General features: G+C 40.2%; 1 protein-coding gene across 22 annotated transcripts in view; it reads left to right on the top strand.

Annotated features, from left to right (window-relative positions):
* r3hdm2 (R3H domain containing 2) overlaps positions 1-11,384 on the top strand; it is a 67,719-nt gene extending 56,335 nt beyond the window's left edge. For 21 of the 22 annotated variants that reach the window (XM_074642513.1, XM_074642478.1, XM_074642546.1 and 18 more), the window contains 9 exons: positions 223-358; positions 2,247-2,404; positions 2,801-2,940; positions 4,545-4,645; positions 5,946-6,115; positions 6,956-7,100; positions 7,981-8,075; positions 9,081-9,165; positions 9,772-11,384. In XM_074642513.1, coding sequence (XP_074498614.1) covers positions 223-358; positions 2,247-2,404; positions 2,801-2,940; positions 4,545-4,645; positions 5,946-6,115; positions 6,956-7,100; positions 7,981-8,075; positions 9,081-9,165; positions 9,772-10,148 — 1,407 coding nt within the window. In that variant the 3' untranslated portion in view covers positions 10,149-11,384. The other variant, XM_074642614.1, reaches the window with a different exon arrangement.
* Positions 11,385-15,499: the final 4,115 nt, after the last annotated feature.

Below are 15,499 nucleotides of genomic sequence, written 5' to 3'. Positions count from 1 at the left end.
AAAGTAACTTATTACACTTCCTGAGTAACTTGCACAAAACTGCACTTCACTAGAGCAAATCATTTTTCCCATTTTCATGTTGTGGTGTTTTGTAGCATTTTTTTTTTTTTTTCCAAAAGAAATTGGCTTCACATGTATTTTTCAGGAAAGTCAGCTTTGATTGTTAATATTTTACCCAACAGAATAATCACTAAATGTTTGTGTTGTTGTTTTTCTCTTCAGATACAGGTGTCATACTACCCTCCTGGTCAGTATCCCAGCTCAGGCCAGCAGTACCGTGTGCCCCAGCCCATCTCCCACCAGGTGTCTTATCCTGCCCAGCGCACACAACCCATGCCTCAGCCCACACAGCAGTCAGGTCAGTACATTGTGTTAGGCTGTACTGTCAAAAGCTCTACCTCAATTCTACATAGATGAATGGATAACTACATAAAGACATATATATATTTGTCTACTTTTGTCTTTGATATTTATATTGAGGATGTTATCACTGGAAATCCGAATAGAGCTATGAAAATAGAATAGATTGTTTTTATTAAGAGCGCCATCCAAATTGTATCCTGAACAAATCAATACACAGGTACTGTCTACTTGTAATATTTAACCCTGTTAAGCTGTTCCCTCAGCAAAAATTGCAAAATCATACTTGGGTCTAAGTCTACCAGGTGAAAGGTTGATTTTAAACAACCTTGTCCCTGCATTGTTCTGCCAAGTCAAATATGCTCGGACCAAAATAGACTCTTCCCTTTTTTATCATGCAAAACCCTGACAGCGTTATCCCTCAATCTCTCTTTGGTCTTTGGGGTCTGTCAGGGACAGGTTGGCTGTGTGTTTGTACAGTAAGTGACAGACAGACATTGTTGTCAACCTGAATGGACTTTGGCTCATAACGGAGGCATGCCAGATTTATCACTGCGGTCAGTGTGACCTAAATATATATATGAGTGTTTCTTGATATGGTGAAGATTTATATTTAACATATACCATGGTCTGGGTGAATACTCGATTCTGATCGGCTGCAGGGTGCCTCCCTGATAATGGACAGCTACTAAGTGGTTCCAGCGAAACAGTCTGTTCACCGTTCTAAATGAATGCGCTTCCTACAAAAAAATCTGAATATTTTATTTACAACACTGAGTGTGACGTTAATCCTTCAGTGCCTCATCCTCTGAACACCACAGGATGATGTCTGTAATACACAAGCTGCAAGAAGTAAGTTACCCTGCCCCTCTGAACCGACTGATACTTTGTGTTACATAAACAATTATCTCCCATTTGCTATTCAACTCGCTACTTCAGGCTGCGTCCAACAGTTCACACGGCCTCTCATTTGCTCGTAAAACTCTTGATATTGATTTTGGGACAATTACATGGCTGGATAGATAGCTAGTGAACTAGCATAACATTAGCTTTAGCCAAACGGTTCTATGAGCTGAGCGGACTAAAAAAGATCTCCCGTTACTAAGTCGTAGCTAAGGTTTGTCCTATTTACTGGAGTAGTGAACAACATTTTCTTTGCTTAAGAACCTTATGGGATGCTAATAATTGTTTCAGACATTAGCAAACCCTTAGGTGTTAACGGGAAAATTGAGTTATGGCTTGTGAACAACTTACGATTTTGGTTGCAAAACGCATGAAAATACAAATTAATGATCTTAATTTTTGTTCTTTTTCAAGTGACCATGGTATAAACGGGATAATACCCAACAAGGTGTCCATTATCAGGAATTAATGCACTTTGCGGAGGCAACCGGTTCTAGCCTCCACATCGTCCATTAATTCCTGATAATGGACACCTCGTAGGGCATTATCCCCTACGTACTAAACTTTTAATTTAATTGGTATGAAGTCTGTTGGCTTCTGAGTACTTCTGCAAATACTTTTGAGATGTGAAACTCTTTATTTTGTGTAAATAAAGTGCTACTAACATCCTCTTTTTTCATGAAAACAAGGTATACAGCATATAAACCTAAAAAAAGTATAAAGGTGTCCGGAGAAATGTGTTGTTTTTTTGTGTGCCATCATCCAAGTTGCCTCAATTTTGAGATAACTCTCAGCACCATAAACCTGCAAACTGATTTGTTCTGTATTTGTTGAAGTCAACTCTACTTCTGTCCCGTTGTAGTCTACTGTGATTTTTCCCTCAAAGGCCCAACTACTTGCCTCTCTTTCTCCTCTCTTATACTTCACTCTTCCTTTATCACACTACTCTAATTTCTCTACAATTGTTTGTCTGTTGTCATCAGGTCTCCAGACCATGATGCCCAACCAGCAGCCGAGCTACCAGGGCATGATAGGTGTGCAGCAGCCCCAAAACCCTGGTCTGCTCAATTCCCAGAGGGCAGGCATGGGAGGACAAATGCAAAGCATAATGGTTCAGTACCCACAGATGCCATCATATCAGGTATGGACAGTTTTAAGTCAACTGTAGGACAAAATGAATAAAGGATACAAAAATAACACTTTTATTGTTTTTGGTAAGAAGATGAGCCTTTCCACCAGTGTCCATTTACATGTGACTAATCTTACCAAGTTAAACAGCTCCACCTGGTGCACACTTAAAACAACAGTTGATGTTGAAGAGTCAGACAAAGCTAAATGACTGAAAAATGTAAAAACGGATGCAGTCTTTATTGAATATGTAAAATGACATCATGACAGGTCTTGAGTTAATCCCTCTCTGTTAGTCTTATCTTCTCTTTTTTCAAAACTTGTCTTAGCTTTTAGCAGTCAGAAGAAGAACCACCAAGTAATTATTCCTAAATGATGTGTTTTCTCTTGACCCTTTAAACTTTTCTAGGTACCAGTGGGAAATGAAAATCAGCAGGTGGTGCAGCAGCAGTACCAGCAGCAGGTGATGGTGCCAGTCAGCCAGTCTGTCCAGGGGCCCATGCCTGTCTACTATAGTGTTATCACACCCACACAGCAGAATAGCACAAGGTATGTCTGAATATATCATATTCATTCGTTGGCAATCACAGTTAAGAAATGTGTACGTGTGTAGCAGAGTTGTGTACAGATGTGATATTACATTGAAATTTGACACCTTGGTAAACATAAATGACATTTAGTATATATATTTTTTAATCTACTTGGGCCTCATTACAGAAAAAATCTTATCTCAGTTTAGGATGACATTTCAGATTTTTGATATTACAGAAACATGTTTCCTATCTGCATTTATGAAGAATTCCTATCTTATCTTAGGATAGGAATTTAGCTATTACAAAACCGTCCTAACTTAGGGAATTCCCATGTTAGGAAACCTAAGTTAGGACGGCATCAACCCTATCCTCAAAGTTCAAAAGTTTCAAAATAACTGCCAAAAATGGCAGCACTACTGTTGTTAGGTCTGTATGGCAATGACAACGAAGATGGGGAACATAAACACCGAAATATGATTATTGAAAGGCTACTCAAACTGTATTAATGGGTATATATCGACTGCCAAGACGATTCATATTGAATTTGATCAACGTGCTACGTCCGGCTCGGGAGAGGCTTACAAGGAGGCATGGGGCTCTACCAGTGCTTTTTTTTTTTTTGCTAAGGGTGACTTATTATGGCTGGTCCATCTCGAGTAGCCTACCGGTACTTTCTAAACATAGATAGAAGCATGACAGGACGAGTGCCGATTGAAGAATCAAATTTACAGTTATAGTTAGGATTTCATAAGTTAAGATAAGTCTGAGATAAGATGGGACACGGCCATGAGTTCAGGAATTGCTTCTGTAATTGGAAGATGGGATATTTCCTATCTTTGAAACTTAAAGGTCCCATATTGTACAAAATTAAATTTTTTATTATAAAGCAGGTTTAAGTGCTATATAAATACTGTGAAAGTATCGAAACATTCAATCCATGTAGAAATACACACAGCCCGTATTCAGAAACTGTGCCTTTTAAACGAGCAGTTAGGATTTCTGTACAGTTGTGATGTCACCAAGCTGTAGCCTAGCAACGCAATTCTGTTGAAATGCGCTAAAATGGAGCGTTTCAGACAGAGTGTAAGTACAGGCATACTCAGGCAGACAGTATGAGGGAAATAAATTTTTTTTTTTTTAATTACAGCATGTAAATATGCTTTAATAGAAACATAAAATGCAAGTATGAACCTGAAAATTAGCATAATATGGGACCTATAGATGGGTAGGACAAGCAGTTAGGATATTTGTCTGTAATGAGGCCCCAGGACATGTTGTGTGGTGATCTATCCTCCTGTATGTGTGTGTGGTGATCTATCCTCCTGTATGTGTGTGTGGTGATCTATCCTCCTGTATGTGTGTGCGGTGATCTATCCTCCTGTATGTGTGTGTGGTGATCTATCCTCCTGTATGTGTGTGTGTGGTGATCTATCCTCCTGTATGTGTGTGCGGTGATCTATCCTCCTGTATGTGTGTGCGGTGATCTATCCTCCTGTATGTGTGTGTGGTGATCTATCCTCCTGTATGTGTGTGTGGTGATCTATCCTCCTGTATGTGTGTGTGAATTACCTTTCCCCATGCATTTATTTTATCCCTCTTTGTTTGTGTCTAATCCTGCAGCCCGGCTGTAGGTTACCTGCAGCCCCCCAGCTCTGAGCAGTATCAAATCACACAGTCGCCGTCCCCTTGCAACCCTCAACAGTTGCAGCAGCAATATTCAGGTGAGATTTGACAGTGTCAAGAGGCTGTAAAGTGGCCATTAGTTAAACATTTTGTGACCACTAGATGAACATGATTTTAGCTTTTTTTTTAAGATTATAATTGAATTAATTTGATCTAATTTGTGAGCTTTATTCTCCCAAAATGAATGCTTTGAGTAGGGGTGTTGCGATATACCGGTATTGACGATAACCATGATATTTAAAAAATTAAATATTGATATAATGTAATAATACACATAATAATAGTGTGTAAATAGCATTCTCTTTTTTTCGTAATAATTTATTGGGAGTAACATCAGGTGTACAGAAATGTACAAATAGAGCAGAAATGTAGATGATTGTTCCTCCATATTTTGGTATTTTTCCATCAAAGCCCTCTCACCCAACCCAATTTTTTTTTTTTTAAAAAGAATTAAAAAATTAAAAAAATAAGATAAAAAAATAAAAATAAACAATAATAATTAAAGTACACATTGACAGTAATAATAATCATAGGATAAATGCCACACTACAGATAAAATGGGCTGATAAACTTTACCGTGTACAAATTAACTGTTAAATAGCTGCCTCTTAAATTATCATAGTTATGGTTACAGACTCTCTCTCCACCTCCCTACTTTTGTATTTTGAGTGTAATTTATTTGCCAAAAAAGAGGCAAAACGCACAGATGAAGATGAATTTGACTGTTAGCATTATTATTATTTCTTTCAATTTTTCTATAGATATTGCAATAATATCATTATCGTGAATTCTTTTAGCCACGATAATTGCGTGGTGAAAATCTGCCATCTGGTGATATCCAAATTGCAGTTGTCCTCAATCAGGTGAAAGGTATTCAGGGTAAAGTTCGGACAGAGGTACACAGGGTTCGAATGTTGAACTTGTAAATTGATAAGAAAGGGAATGTTTGTTGAAATTACGGAAAACCTAAACATCAGGAAGGCCTTGTGCTCCCTGTTTGAAATTAAGTAAATGTTGATCGTATGATGGTCACTTTATCCTTTCAACCTCTGCTCTAGTTTGTGCCATTTACTCAGCTGTATGTCTATTTGTTGAAAAACTAATTTGATTGGTCAGTTTCTCAGCCCCATTTATGGCAGTAATTTGCTCTAAAAGTTATATTTCAGGCTCTTTTTTCAAACTTTCCCCCTGCCCTGAGACTAAATTCAACAATAGGCCTAAGCCTTGGGTCCTATAGAGACCTGTCAGTGATGTTCTAAGTCCACAGTCACTAATAAATGTCATAGTATATCACCCGTTTATCTACATGTGTGCCTGTCTCTCTGTATGCTCTCTCAGGAGTACCGCCTCCTGGGCCTGGGGTGATGGTCATGCAGCTCAGCGTCCCCAATGGACCACAGCCTTCCCAGAACCCTCCTCTGGTCCAGTGGAACCCATGCAAGTACTACAGCATAGAGCAGAGGCCCAGCAAGCCAGGAGAGCTCTACAAACCAGACAACACTCCACAGGTACACACAAATACACATGAAGATCTTCTCGACCAGTGGGTGACGTTATTTGTAAATAAATGTGAATGATCTCATGGGTCCAGAACATAGACTGTAAATAGAGGTGGACGACGCGTGTCCACTTCCTCCCACTATACAAAAGTGAAGCCAAAATATCCCGGATACGGGAGCTGCCATCTGGAGATTTTGACGTAATCTGGAGCCAGAGTCTGTGCAGTAGTGATCGGGGGGGGTGGAGCCGCGGTATTGAGGTCCCGCCCACACACCCGCCCGAGCACGACCACAGCTTGCTAGCGTGAGCCAACTAGCTGCTACGTTAGCACCACGTTAGCTGTTTGGCTAGAAAGACACAACAACTAACCATAATATACCTATAACTACATTTATGATCAAATTGACACATGTTCTATTACACAGACGGATGGAAAGTTAGATTTAGATCTCCTCTCTCGTACAATTCCCGAGCCTCCGGTTGCGTGACTAAATCGCTCAGAGCAGCTGTCAGTCATGACGTCTCACCCCTTTTTATAGCATCAAATAAAACCAAACTTATCAGAAAGATTAACAATTGAACATACATCAGCGTACCTAAAATGACAGAAACCATCTTTGGGAAAAATTTATTTGACGTGTACTTTGACTTTTTTTGACACCAGGGGGCGATCGAGATGTTATGTCGTCCGTCTTTATACACAGTCTATGGTCCAGCCCGTAACTCCCAAATCCAGTCATTCACGTACATGTTCTCATTCATTAGCAGCCCCTTAGTGGTCAACAGGAGCTCTCATGTGTCACAGTATTTTATATTTTTCCTCTTCTTTTCTTCCTCTTTGTGTCCAGGCCAGTACTCAGCTGACGAGTCCCCTGGCCTCCCCCACTCAGTCACCCACCCCGTCTCCCTCCGGCAGCGTCAGCAGCGTCTGTCCAGGCCTGGGACCATTACCCCTCATTTCCCAGTTTCCCCGGCCAGGAGGACCAGCTCAAGGTATAAATGAACAAGAAGGGTGAAGGTTGAAATACATACACAGATATCTTACACACAGCAGTACTGGATAATAAGAGAAACCCTGCAATAAACGTGTTTACAGATATCAGTTATATATATATATATATATATTTATAACGGTTATCGCGACCCTTAGAAGTGATGGCCAAAACTACAAAAATAAGAAAAAACACGATTTCTCCTTTTAGGTCACAGGCAAACAAACACGAACTTACACGTTACAGCTGTGTGCTTGAATCCCTGCTTAGACTTGTGCCACAGTGACTTTCTAAACCTGGTGAGGTGGCTTTTGGCCCTGACCCAAAAGCCTCAGCAGGTTCACACGACCGCCACTCTGTCACCCAGTCCAACCTCTGACCCACTAATGGTTTTACCTCGTCCCTGCCCTCTGACCCATATTTACACAGTCACAATACATTTACTGAACGATGGACCCGCCGTTTGGAACGTGTGATTACACATACAAATAGGTTCTTACATCAGTCTACGATCAATGTGATGTCACCATGAGGCAGGTCGTAGTAATGAGCCACATTAAGCCCTTTGACTCACTTCTAATGGCTTTGGATGCTTTGCAGGTTTTTCTTATTACTCTCCCAAGTTGTGTTGAAAGGAAATCTTGAATGTGAAATCTTTACCAATTCTATAAACCCTCATTAAATCCATCTCCCTTTTGACAGCTCCTTGTAAGTGTATTCATTGTTGTAACACTGTTCTTATGCTGCCCCTCTTGGCCAGGTCTCTCTTGAAAAAGAGAAAGTGTGGTGATACGGATCACCTGACCTCTCTACTGGAGCAATAAAACTCTAAATTGAAGTATTTTCAGGATTGATTTCAACTTGTGATTTCTGTTGTTTAGGTGATGGACGCTACTCTCTGTTGGGGCAGCCTCTCCAGTACAGTCTGTGTCCTCCTCCTCTCATGCATGCCCAGTCCTCCTACAGCTCCCATCAGGTCAGTACCGCCAGGCCTTTGTACTAATGTAACTAAACGCTTTAACATGTTAAGGCTGTGATATTGACTGGTCTTGATATTCTTTTAAACAGGCCCTCCAGTCAGCTGATATGCATTAAGAAATTGTCAGCCTTTGATAATTCATACTGCTCTTATTGACGAGACATTTCGAGCATATATTGCTCCTGTAATGTTTATTTCTGGCTTAAATAGAGCCGTCATGATATCCATCAATGTTTTACTAACTAGTAACCACAGAATATCTTGGTTCTGTGAATGAAGATATATCTTTTTTTAAGTTGGGGAACAGTGTGCCCGACCTGCCTCCAAGCGGGTCGTGAAGACGTCACGCCAACCCGTGATGCCCCCCCAAACAAGTCTCTGTGTGTTCAGTTCTCAGTACTTTTGAAGCTTCTAACCGAATCTGTGTGGTTTGAGGTTTATTCTCTCTCCTTTTACTGTTTCGCGTTCAGCTGCAAGTAACAGGAGACGTGTCAAGTTGCTGCTGATGAAAACCCAACATTTCCTTATTTTGCTGCTTCATAATAAAAGCATTTAAAAAAACAAAATAACAGGGGACTTTTATTGTGAAGAATTTATAGGAAATTAAACGTTTATCTCCAGATTAGCGGTGTTTTGTTAGCGGCTATTCTTAATAAAAACAAAAACAAGTCTACTTATGCTGTAGAGAGGAAGAAAACAAGCAGCAAAAATAACGGGGGACTTAATTGTGAAGAATACAGGAAATTAAATGTGTTTATCCACCGTTTTACAGCAGCTCCTTTGACCTTTACACACACACAGACACACACCTTCAAGGGGGTAGCCCTGTTGTCGGGCTGACATGTCGAGTCAAACTGAAGCGAGCTAAGCCAGCACGTGTGTATGGCAGTTACCAAAGACTTGAGTTGAAGAAGGCTCCCACTGATTGCTTCTACACTCATCTAGTGTCTTGTCGTGGAACTGTAATAATAAGCCTCATAATATCTGTGTTGTTGTGTTCAGGGCCAAGGAGTAATGAAACACGGGGCGCGGGGGAAAAAACAAACACTCAAATCTGCATCAACAGATCTCGGCACCACCGATGTTGGTAAGTTAGAGATGCATCATCACAGACCAGAATATCATCTACCAGTGTTATCATTACATTTTCTGCAGGTGTTATAATTACACTCCCTCCCATGTGATCTTGTGTTTTCAAAGAACTACCTGAGAATTTGATGATAAGAGGAACAGTCTGTTCTCATCTGAGCACCTTGGCTGTTGTTGCTGTATGTGTGTAAAGTAGATACTAGAGGGCAGTAGAGCGTGTGTTGAGATTAGATCCAATTAGTCAGCCTATGTTGCTGATTGCCTTGCATTGTTTTATCCACAAACTGCTCCATCTGGTGTGGAACGCCGTTAAATACACCTCGAGTTGCTGAGACTACTGTAATGTGCTCGCAGCACTGCATTCAAGTGCAGTTATGCACCCGTTAAAAAATACGCCATATGAGTATCCTGCTGGCCTCAGAACCATAATTCCCCCAAGCACTGCACATTGCAAAAAGTCTTTAGCTAAAAACAGACGAGCAAACACACAAAGCATGTCTCTGGAGCAGATGCTTCGAGTCTGTAAAGATGCAGCTTGAACAACCAGGCTCACTAACATCTTCTGTCTCTCTCTCGGGCTCTACTCGTCTCTTTCTTTGTCCAGTGGTGAGTCGAGTACTCGAGGTAACGGACCTGCCAGAGGGGATTTCACGTCCAGAGGCTGAAAAGCTCTTCAACCAGGTGTCGATGTGCGGTGCCAAGATCCAGTGGCTGAAGGAGCCCCAGGGAGGCCGAGGAGGAGGCTGCGGCCCCTGTCTTGCCGGGCCAGGAGGCACCGCGGGGCTCGGGGCCAGCCTGGGAGCGAAGGGCGACGGCAACGACCCGGCTCACCTCTACACAGTGGTGGCAGTGTTCCCCAGCACCATGGCTGCCCAGAGTGCTTCCTTCAAACTTAACAACAGCGGGGCCAGCCTCTTCAAACTGAGGGCCGCCAAAAAGAACTATGACCTGCGTGTTCTGGAGAGAGCCAGTTCTCAGTGAAAAGGAAAAAGAGAGAGGGGGAGGAAAGAAAGAAAGTGAAAGGGACAGAAAGAAAGAGAGACTCTTGGTGGAGTGGTGGAAAAAGGAAGGAGGACTGAGGCGGACTGCTCATTAGTGTACAATTTAAAAACAAAACTTAAAAAATAAAAAAAAAGAGTTAAAAACGATGTGTCAAATGTATAAAAGGGAAGAAGGTGTGAATCATGAGGTGGCTGGTGTTTGGTTGCAAATATGATTTTGTTGTTTGTTTTTATTCATTGTTTTTGTTTTGTATTTATAAAGCAGAAGAGCACACAAGACACGCGAGCGAGCATGTGTTTCACTGTTGCCGTGGAATGTGTGCTGCCATTATACAAAAACACATGCAATGACACACACACACACACGTATACACACAACAGGAGACACCTACAGACACACAAACGCAGGCAACAGGGTCACGTAGCACATAACAAAAACACACTGGACAGTCGACCTCAGTCAAACCTTCTCCTCTTCCTCCTCCTCCCTCCGCTCTCCAACCCTTCCTCCTATTCCTCCTTTTTCTGCCAACGCTTTCTCTCCTTACTCAACTCTCCGTCACCCAGTCGTCTCTTAATCTCGCATATTTATAAATTTTCATACGCACAGTTGCGCACTCTCTCTGCTTTCCCCCACCGACCGCTCTCTTTTCTTGCCATGTCTCATACTGCCTCTGCTCCTCTGTCCCTCTCATGTACTCTCTCACTGCGCTCTCTCCTCTCTTGCTTTCTGTTTGCCTTACTGCTGTTGTGGGTTTCTGTATTGCGCTGTTTTTTTTCTTTCTCAGAAGTTGTTTTTTTTGGGATTCAATATATTTATATAAGTGATGTAAGGAATAAAAGAAATCTATATATTCAGTGATTTTTCTTTCTTTCCCCTGAGTGAAAAAGTTTAGGTCTTCCTTTATCCTTTACTCCTTCCCTCTTCATCCCCCCCTCTCCTCTTTCCTACATTTGTTTCCTCCTTACTGCCCTCTACCTCACTTCTTTGGTCCTCTCCTCTCTCCCACAACTGTCCCACATCCCCCCCGCTCCACCCCGCTCCACCCCGACGCCCCATTGTGTTTGCGTTTTTCGTTGACAGCTGTGCAGAACGTATCAGAAGAAGTAGTTAAAGTGCACAATGATTGCATATGTCTACTGTAAATTTTATTTAATCTGTTATTTTTTGTTTGTTTTTAAAAATATAAAAGTCGAGAAAAAATCTATCAAAACATCTTCTGTGTCTTGTGGTTCATTGTTTGACTTTATTGAAGCTGGCTCTGAAGTCTGAGCTACACGGAGCCGTACTCCACCTTGTGTGTGTATATACACAGCGTAGTAAGGTGTTGGGCCAACACGACCCGCCACAACAGCTCCAATGCTCCTTGGCATCGGTTCTACAAGTCTCTAACTTTAACCTTGAAGTTATTCCTTCATTTAGTGTTTTGATGGTGATGATGGTGGAGAACGCTGTCTTGCATTTCAGTCCAAAATCTCCCACAGGTGTTTACTTGGGTTGAGATCGGGTGATTGCGAAGGTTATAGCATCTGATTCACGTCTTTTTCATACTCCTCAAACAGGAGGAGGGCTACAAAGTTTGAAAATGAAAATAATCTGTTGGTGTGTAGTTAGAAAGAAGTGAAGTTAACTGTAGCCTGCTCCTCATCTCTCCTTTAGGCTGGCGGCTCCAGGCTTCATTAGCCGCTAGTAGCAAAACACCCAAATCTGCTCCGTTATGGACGTCCTTGCTGAAATATGCAGCCGTTTCCAGACCCACTATTATTCCCTAAGCTTTGTCTGTCTGCTGCTGTTTTGCTTTGCCTGTCAGACTTCCTGCTGGTGTATTTCCTGATGCTGTTGTCTGTTAGCAACCTGCCCAAAGCTTGTGTGCCAGACTGCATGTCATCGTAATGCTTGTTGTCACATGTAATGCTTGTTGTATATTAAATGTTTGGATGATGGATGGATAGATGGGTGGAAGAGCTCCGTCTACAGACGGATATCCGCAAAAGTGAATTATTTCTTCCGTCATAGTCCGTTTATTTTAACGCAGAAACACAGAAAAAGATTTTACGGGTAATGCGGAACCCCACAAGCTCGTTCTACCCAGAGACTTTTAGACGTATGCTGTTAGCAACAGGTGTTGAGGTTAGCACAACAAGCTGCATGGCGTAAGAGTCGGCCACACTGTGGTGAAGGCAGATGGACGCCCACCCACAGCCTGGTTCTGCCCAAGCTGTGGGTGGGCAGAACCAGGCTGTGGGTGGCCAGCCATTGCCTGGTTCTGCTCAAGGTTTCTATCTGTTAAAGGGGAGTTTTTTCTTGCCACTGTCACACCTAGTGCATACTCATGGGGGATCTCTTGTTGGGTCTCTGTAAATTATAGAGTATGATCTAGACCTGCTCTATATGAAAAGCGCCTTGAGATAACTTCTGTTATGATTTGACGCTATATAAAAATAAATTTAATTGAATTCGACAGATTAGTCTCGGCAGAGCAAATGAGTTTAAAACCCTCACGCATTGCGAGGGCTTAAGGGAAGCCTTCTTTATCCCCGCAAGCCATTCCTGGAGTTGCGGGGCTAGATTCGTGGCCACAATGCGGTGTCCTGGGCCCACCTCGGCTCCCAAATAACCAACCGTGTCTTTCAGATCGACCAGGTGTATAGGCGTTCCATCTATCTCCCAGGGTTGACAGTCATTCACCATGCCCTTGTCGAGGAATAACCTGTGTCCTGCCGCCGGCTGCTTGACACCAGAAGCGAGAGCCGGCTCGGAGCTGTACTGTGTATCAGCTTGTTGGTCTCAGTGATGATCCCTGTAGGGATTGTACTCGGTGCAACATTCACATCTTCTAGCAGATCTTCTGAAGGTACTTGGCAACTCAGCCTTGGTATTCGTCGGGGGCTCCAGGGTTCCAGGTTGGTTACGATCTTCCTTCCTAGATCAGCTGCCTTTGTGCTGAGGCTATCTGTTGAGGCTTGGTACCCAATCTCGGATTGTGGGGGTGATGGTGACATCCCCCAGTTGACCTGTTGTCCTGGCTCCCCCTTGCCGTAGCATTGTTGTAGTATTTCATCAATCTCTAGTTGTGATAGTATTTTCCGGTTACGGATATTTGGAACACTGAGCTAACGTGTTTCTTTGTTAGTCTGTAGGTCCCCAATTCTCTGCATATATGCCGTCTCTGACATTTTTCAGACTTTTTTCTATGGACATTTTTTTTTCACATCTTTCAGTCTTTTTTGTCAGACATTTTTCAGACTTTTTTTCTTCCGATATATTTTTTGGACATTTTTCAGACTACTTTCTGACTTTTTTTGCTATGGAAATTTTTTTTCTGACTTTATTCCTTCCGACATTTTTTTTTCATGTCTTTCAGACTTTTTTCAGACTTTTTTTTAAGTTTATTTTTTACGACATTTTATTTTGACATCTTTCAGACTTTTTTTCCAGACTTTTTTTCTATGGACATTTTTTTTTTACATCTTTCAGACTTTTTCCCAGATATTTTTCAGACTTTTTTGTCAGACAATTTTCTTTCGACATTTTCTTTCCAGAATTTTTCAGACTTTATTTCTTCCAACATTTTTTTTTTTACATCTTTCAGACTTTTTTTCTTCCGATATATTTTTTTGACATCTTTCAGACTTTTTTCCCAGACATTTTCAGACTTTTTTGTCATAAATTTTTTCTTCCGACATTTTTTTTGACATCTTTTAGACTTTTTTGTCAGACATTTTTCAGACTTATTTTTCAGACTATTTTTCTTCCGACAGTTTTTATTTACATGTTTCAGACTTTTTTTCTTCCGACACTTTTTTTTGACATTTTTCAGACATTTTTTCCCAGATATTTTTCAGACTTTTTTGTCAGACATTTTTCTTTCGACATTTTTTTCCAGAATTTTTCAGACTTTATTTCTTCCGACATTTTTTTTTACATCTTTCAGACTTTTTTTCTTCCGATATATTTTTTTTACATCTTTCAGACTTTATTTCTTCCGATATATTTTTTTTACATCTTTCAGACTTTTTTCTATGGATATTTTTTCTATGGACTTTTTTTTCTCCAGACTGTTTTCTGACTTTATTTCTTCCAACATTTCTTTTTCATGTCTTTCAGACTTTTTTGTCAGACATTTTTCAGACTTTTTTTCTATGGACATTTTTTTTGACATCTTTCAAACGTTTTTCTTCCGACATTTTTTTTTACATCTTTCAGACTTTTTTTCTATGGACATTTTCTTTGACATCTTTCAGACTTTTTTTCTTCCCACATTTTTTTGGACATTTTTCAGACTATTTTTTCAGACATTTTTTCCCAAAATTTTTTCAGACTTTATTTCTTCCAACATTTCTTTTTACATCTTTCAAACTTTTTAGTCAGACATTTTTCAGACTTTTTTTTCACTCTTTTTCTACTGACATTTTTTTCTATGGACTTTTTTCCCCCAACTTTTTTCGGGACTTTATTTCTTCCGACATTTTTCTTTGATATCTTTCAGACTTTTTTGTCAGACATTTTTCAGACTTTTTTTTCCCCGACATTTGTTTTTGACATCTTTCAGACTTTTTTTTTCAGACTTGTTTCCGACTTTATTTCTTCCGACATTTTTTTGACTTTTTCCGACTTTATTTCTTCCGACCATTTTTTTTACGTCTTTCCGACTTTTTTCTGACTTTATTTCTTCCGACATTTTTTTTTTATATCTTTGAGACTTTTTTGTCAGACATTTTTCCGACTTTTTTTCTATGGACATTTTTTTCTATGGACTTTTTTCCCCGACTTTTTTCTGACTTTATTTCTTCGGACATTTTTTTTTTTATTTTTCAGACTTTTTTATCAGACATTTTTCAGACTTTTTTTCTATGGACATTTTCTTCTATGGACTTTTTTTCCCACTTTTTTTTCAGATCTTTTATTTAAGACTTTTTTTGTCCGACATTTTTCATATCTTTTTTTTCATACTATTTTTTTCAGACATTTCTCAGATCTCTTTTTCGGACATTTTTCATATCTTTTTTTTCAGACTTTTTTTGTCCGACATTTTTCATATCTTTTTTTTCAGACACCCTCTTTTTCAGACTTTTTTCGTCCAACATTTTTCATATTTTTTTTCATACTATTTTTTTCATACATTTTTCAGATCTTTTTTTTCAGACTTTTTTTGTCCAACATTTTTCAGATCTTTTTTTTCAGACTCTTTTGTCGCTCAATATACAGAGAAACACACACAGCCCGTATTCAGAAATTGTGTGTTTGAAACATGCCGTTAGGATTTCCATCTATTTGTCACAAATATACAATATTTAGACCATTACACGGTTTTAAACGTAAACATTCTA

Source organism: Sebastes fasciatus, chromosome 1 (assembly GCF_043250625.1).
Source record: "Sebastes fasciatus isolate fSebFas1 chromosome 1, fSebFas1.pri, whole genome shotgun sequence".
In the NCBI taxonomy this organism is placed as follows: domain Eukaryota; kingdom Metazoa; phylum Chordata; class Actinopteri; order Perciformes; family Sebastidae; genus Sebastes; species Sebastes fasciatus.
Note: the sequence above shows the minus strand (reverse complement) of the source record. Positions and strands in the feature narration are given on the sequence as shown.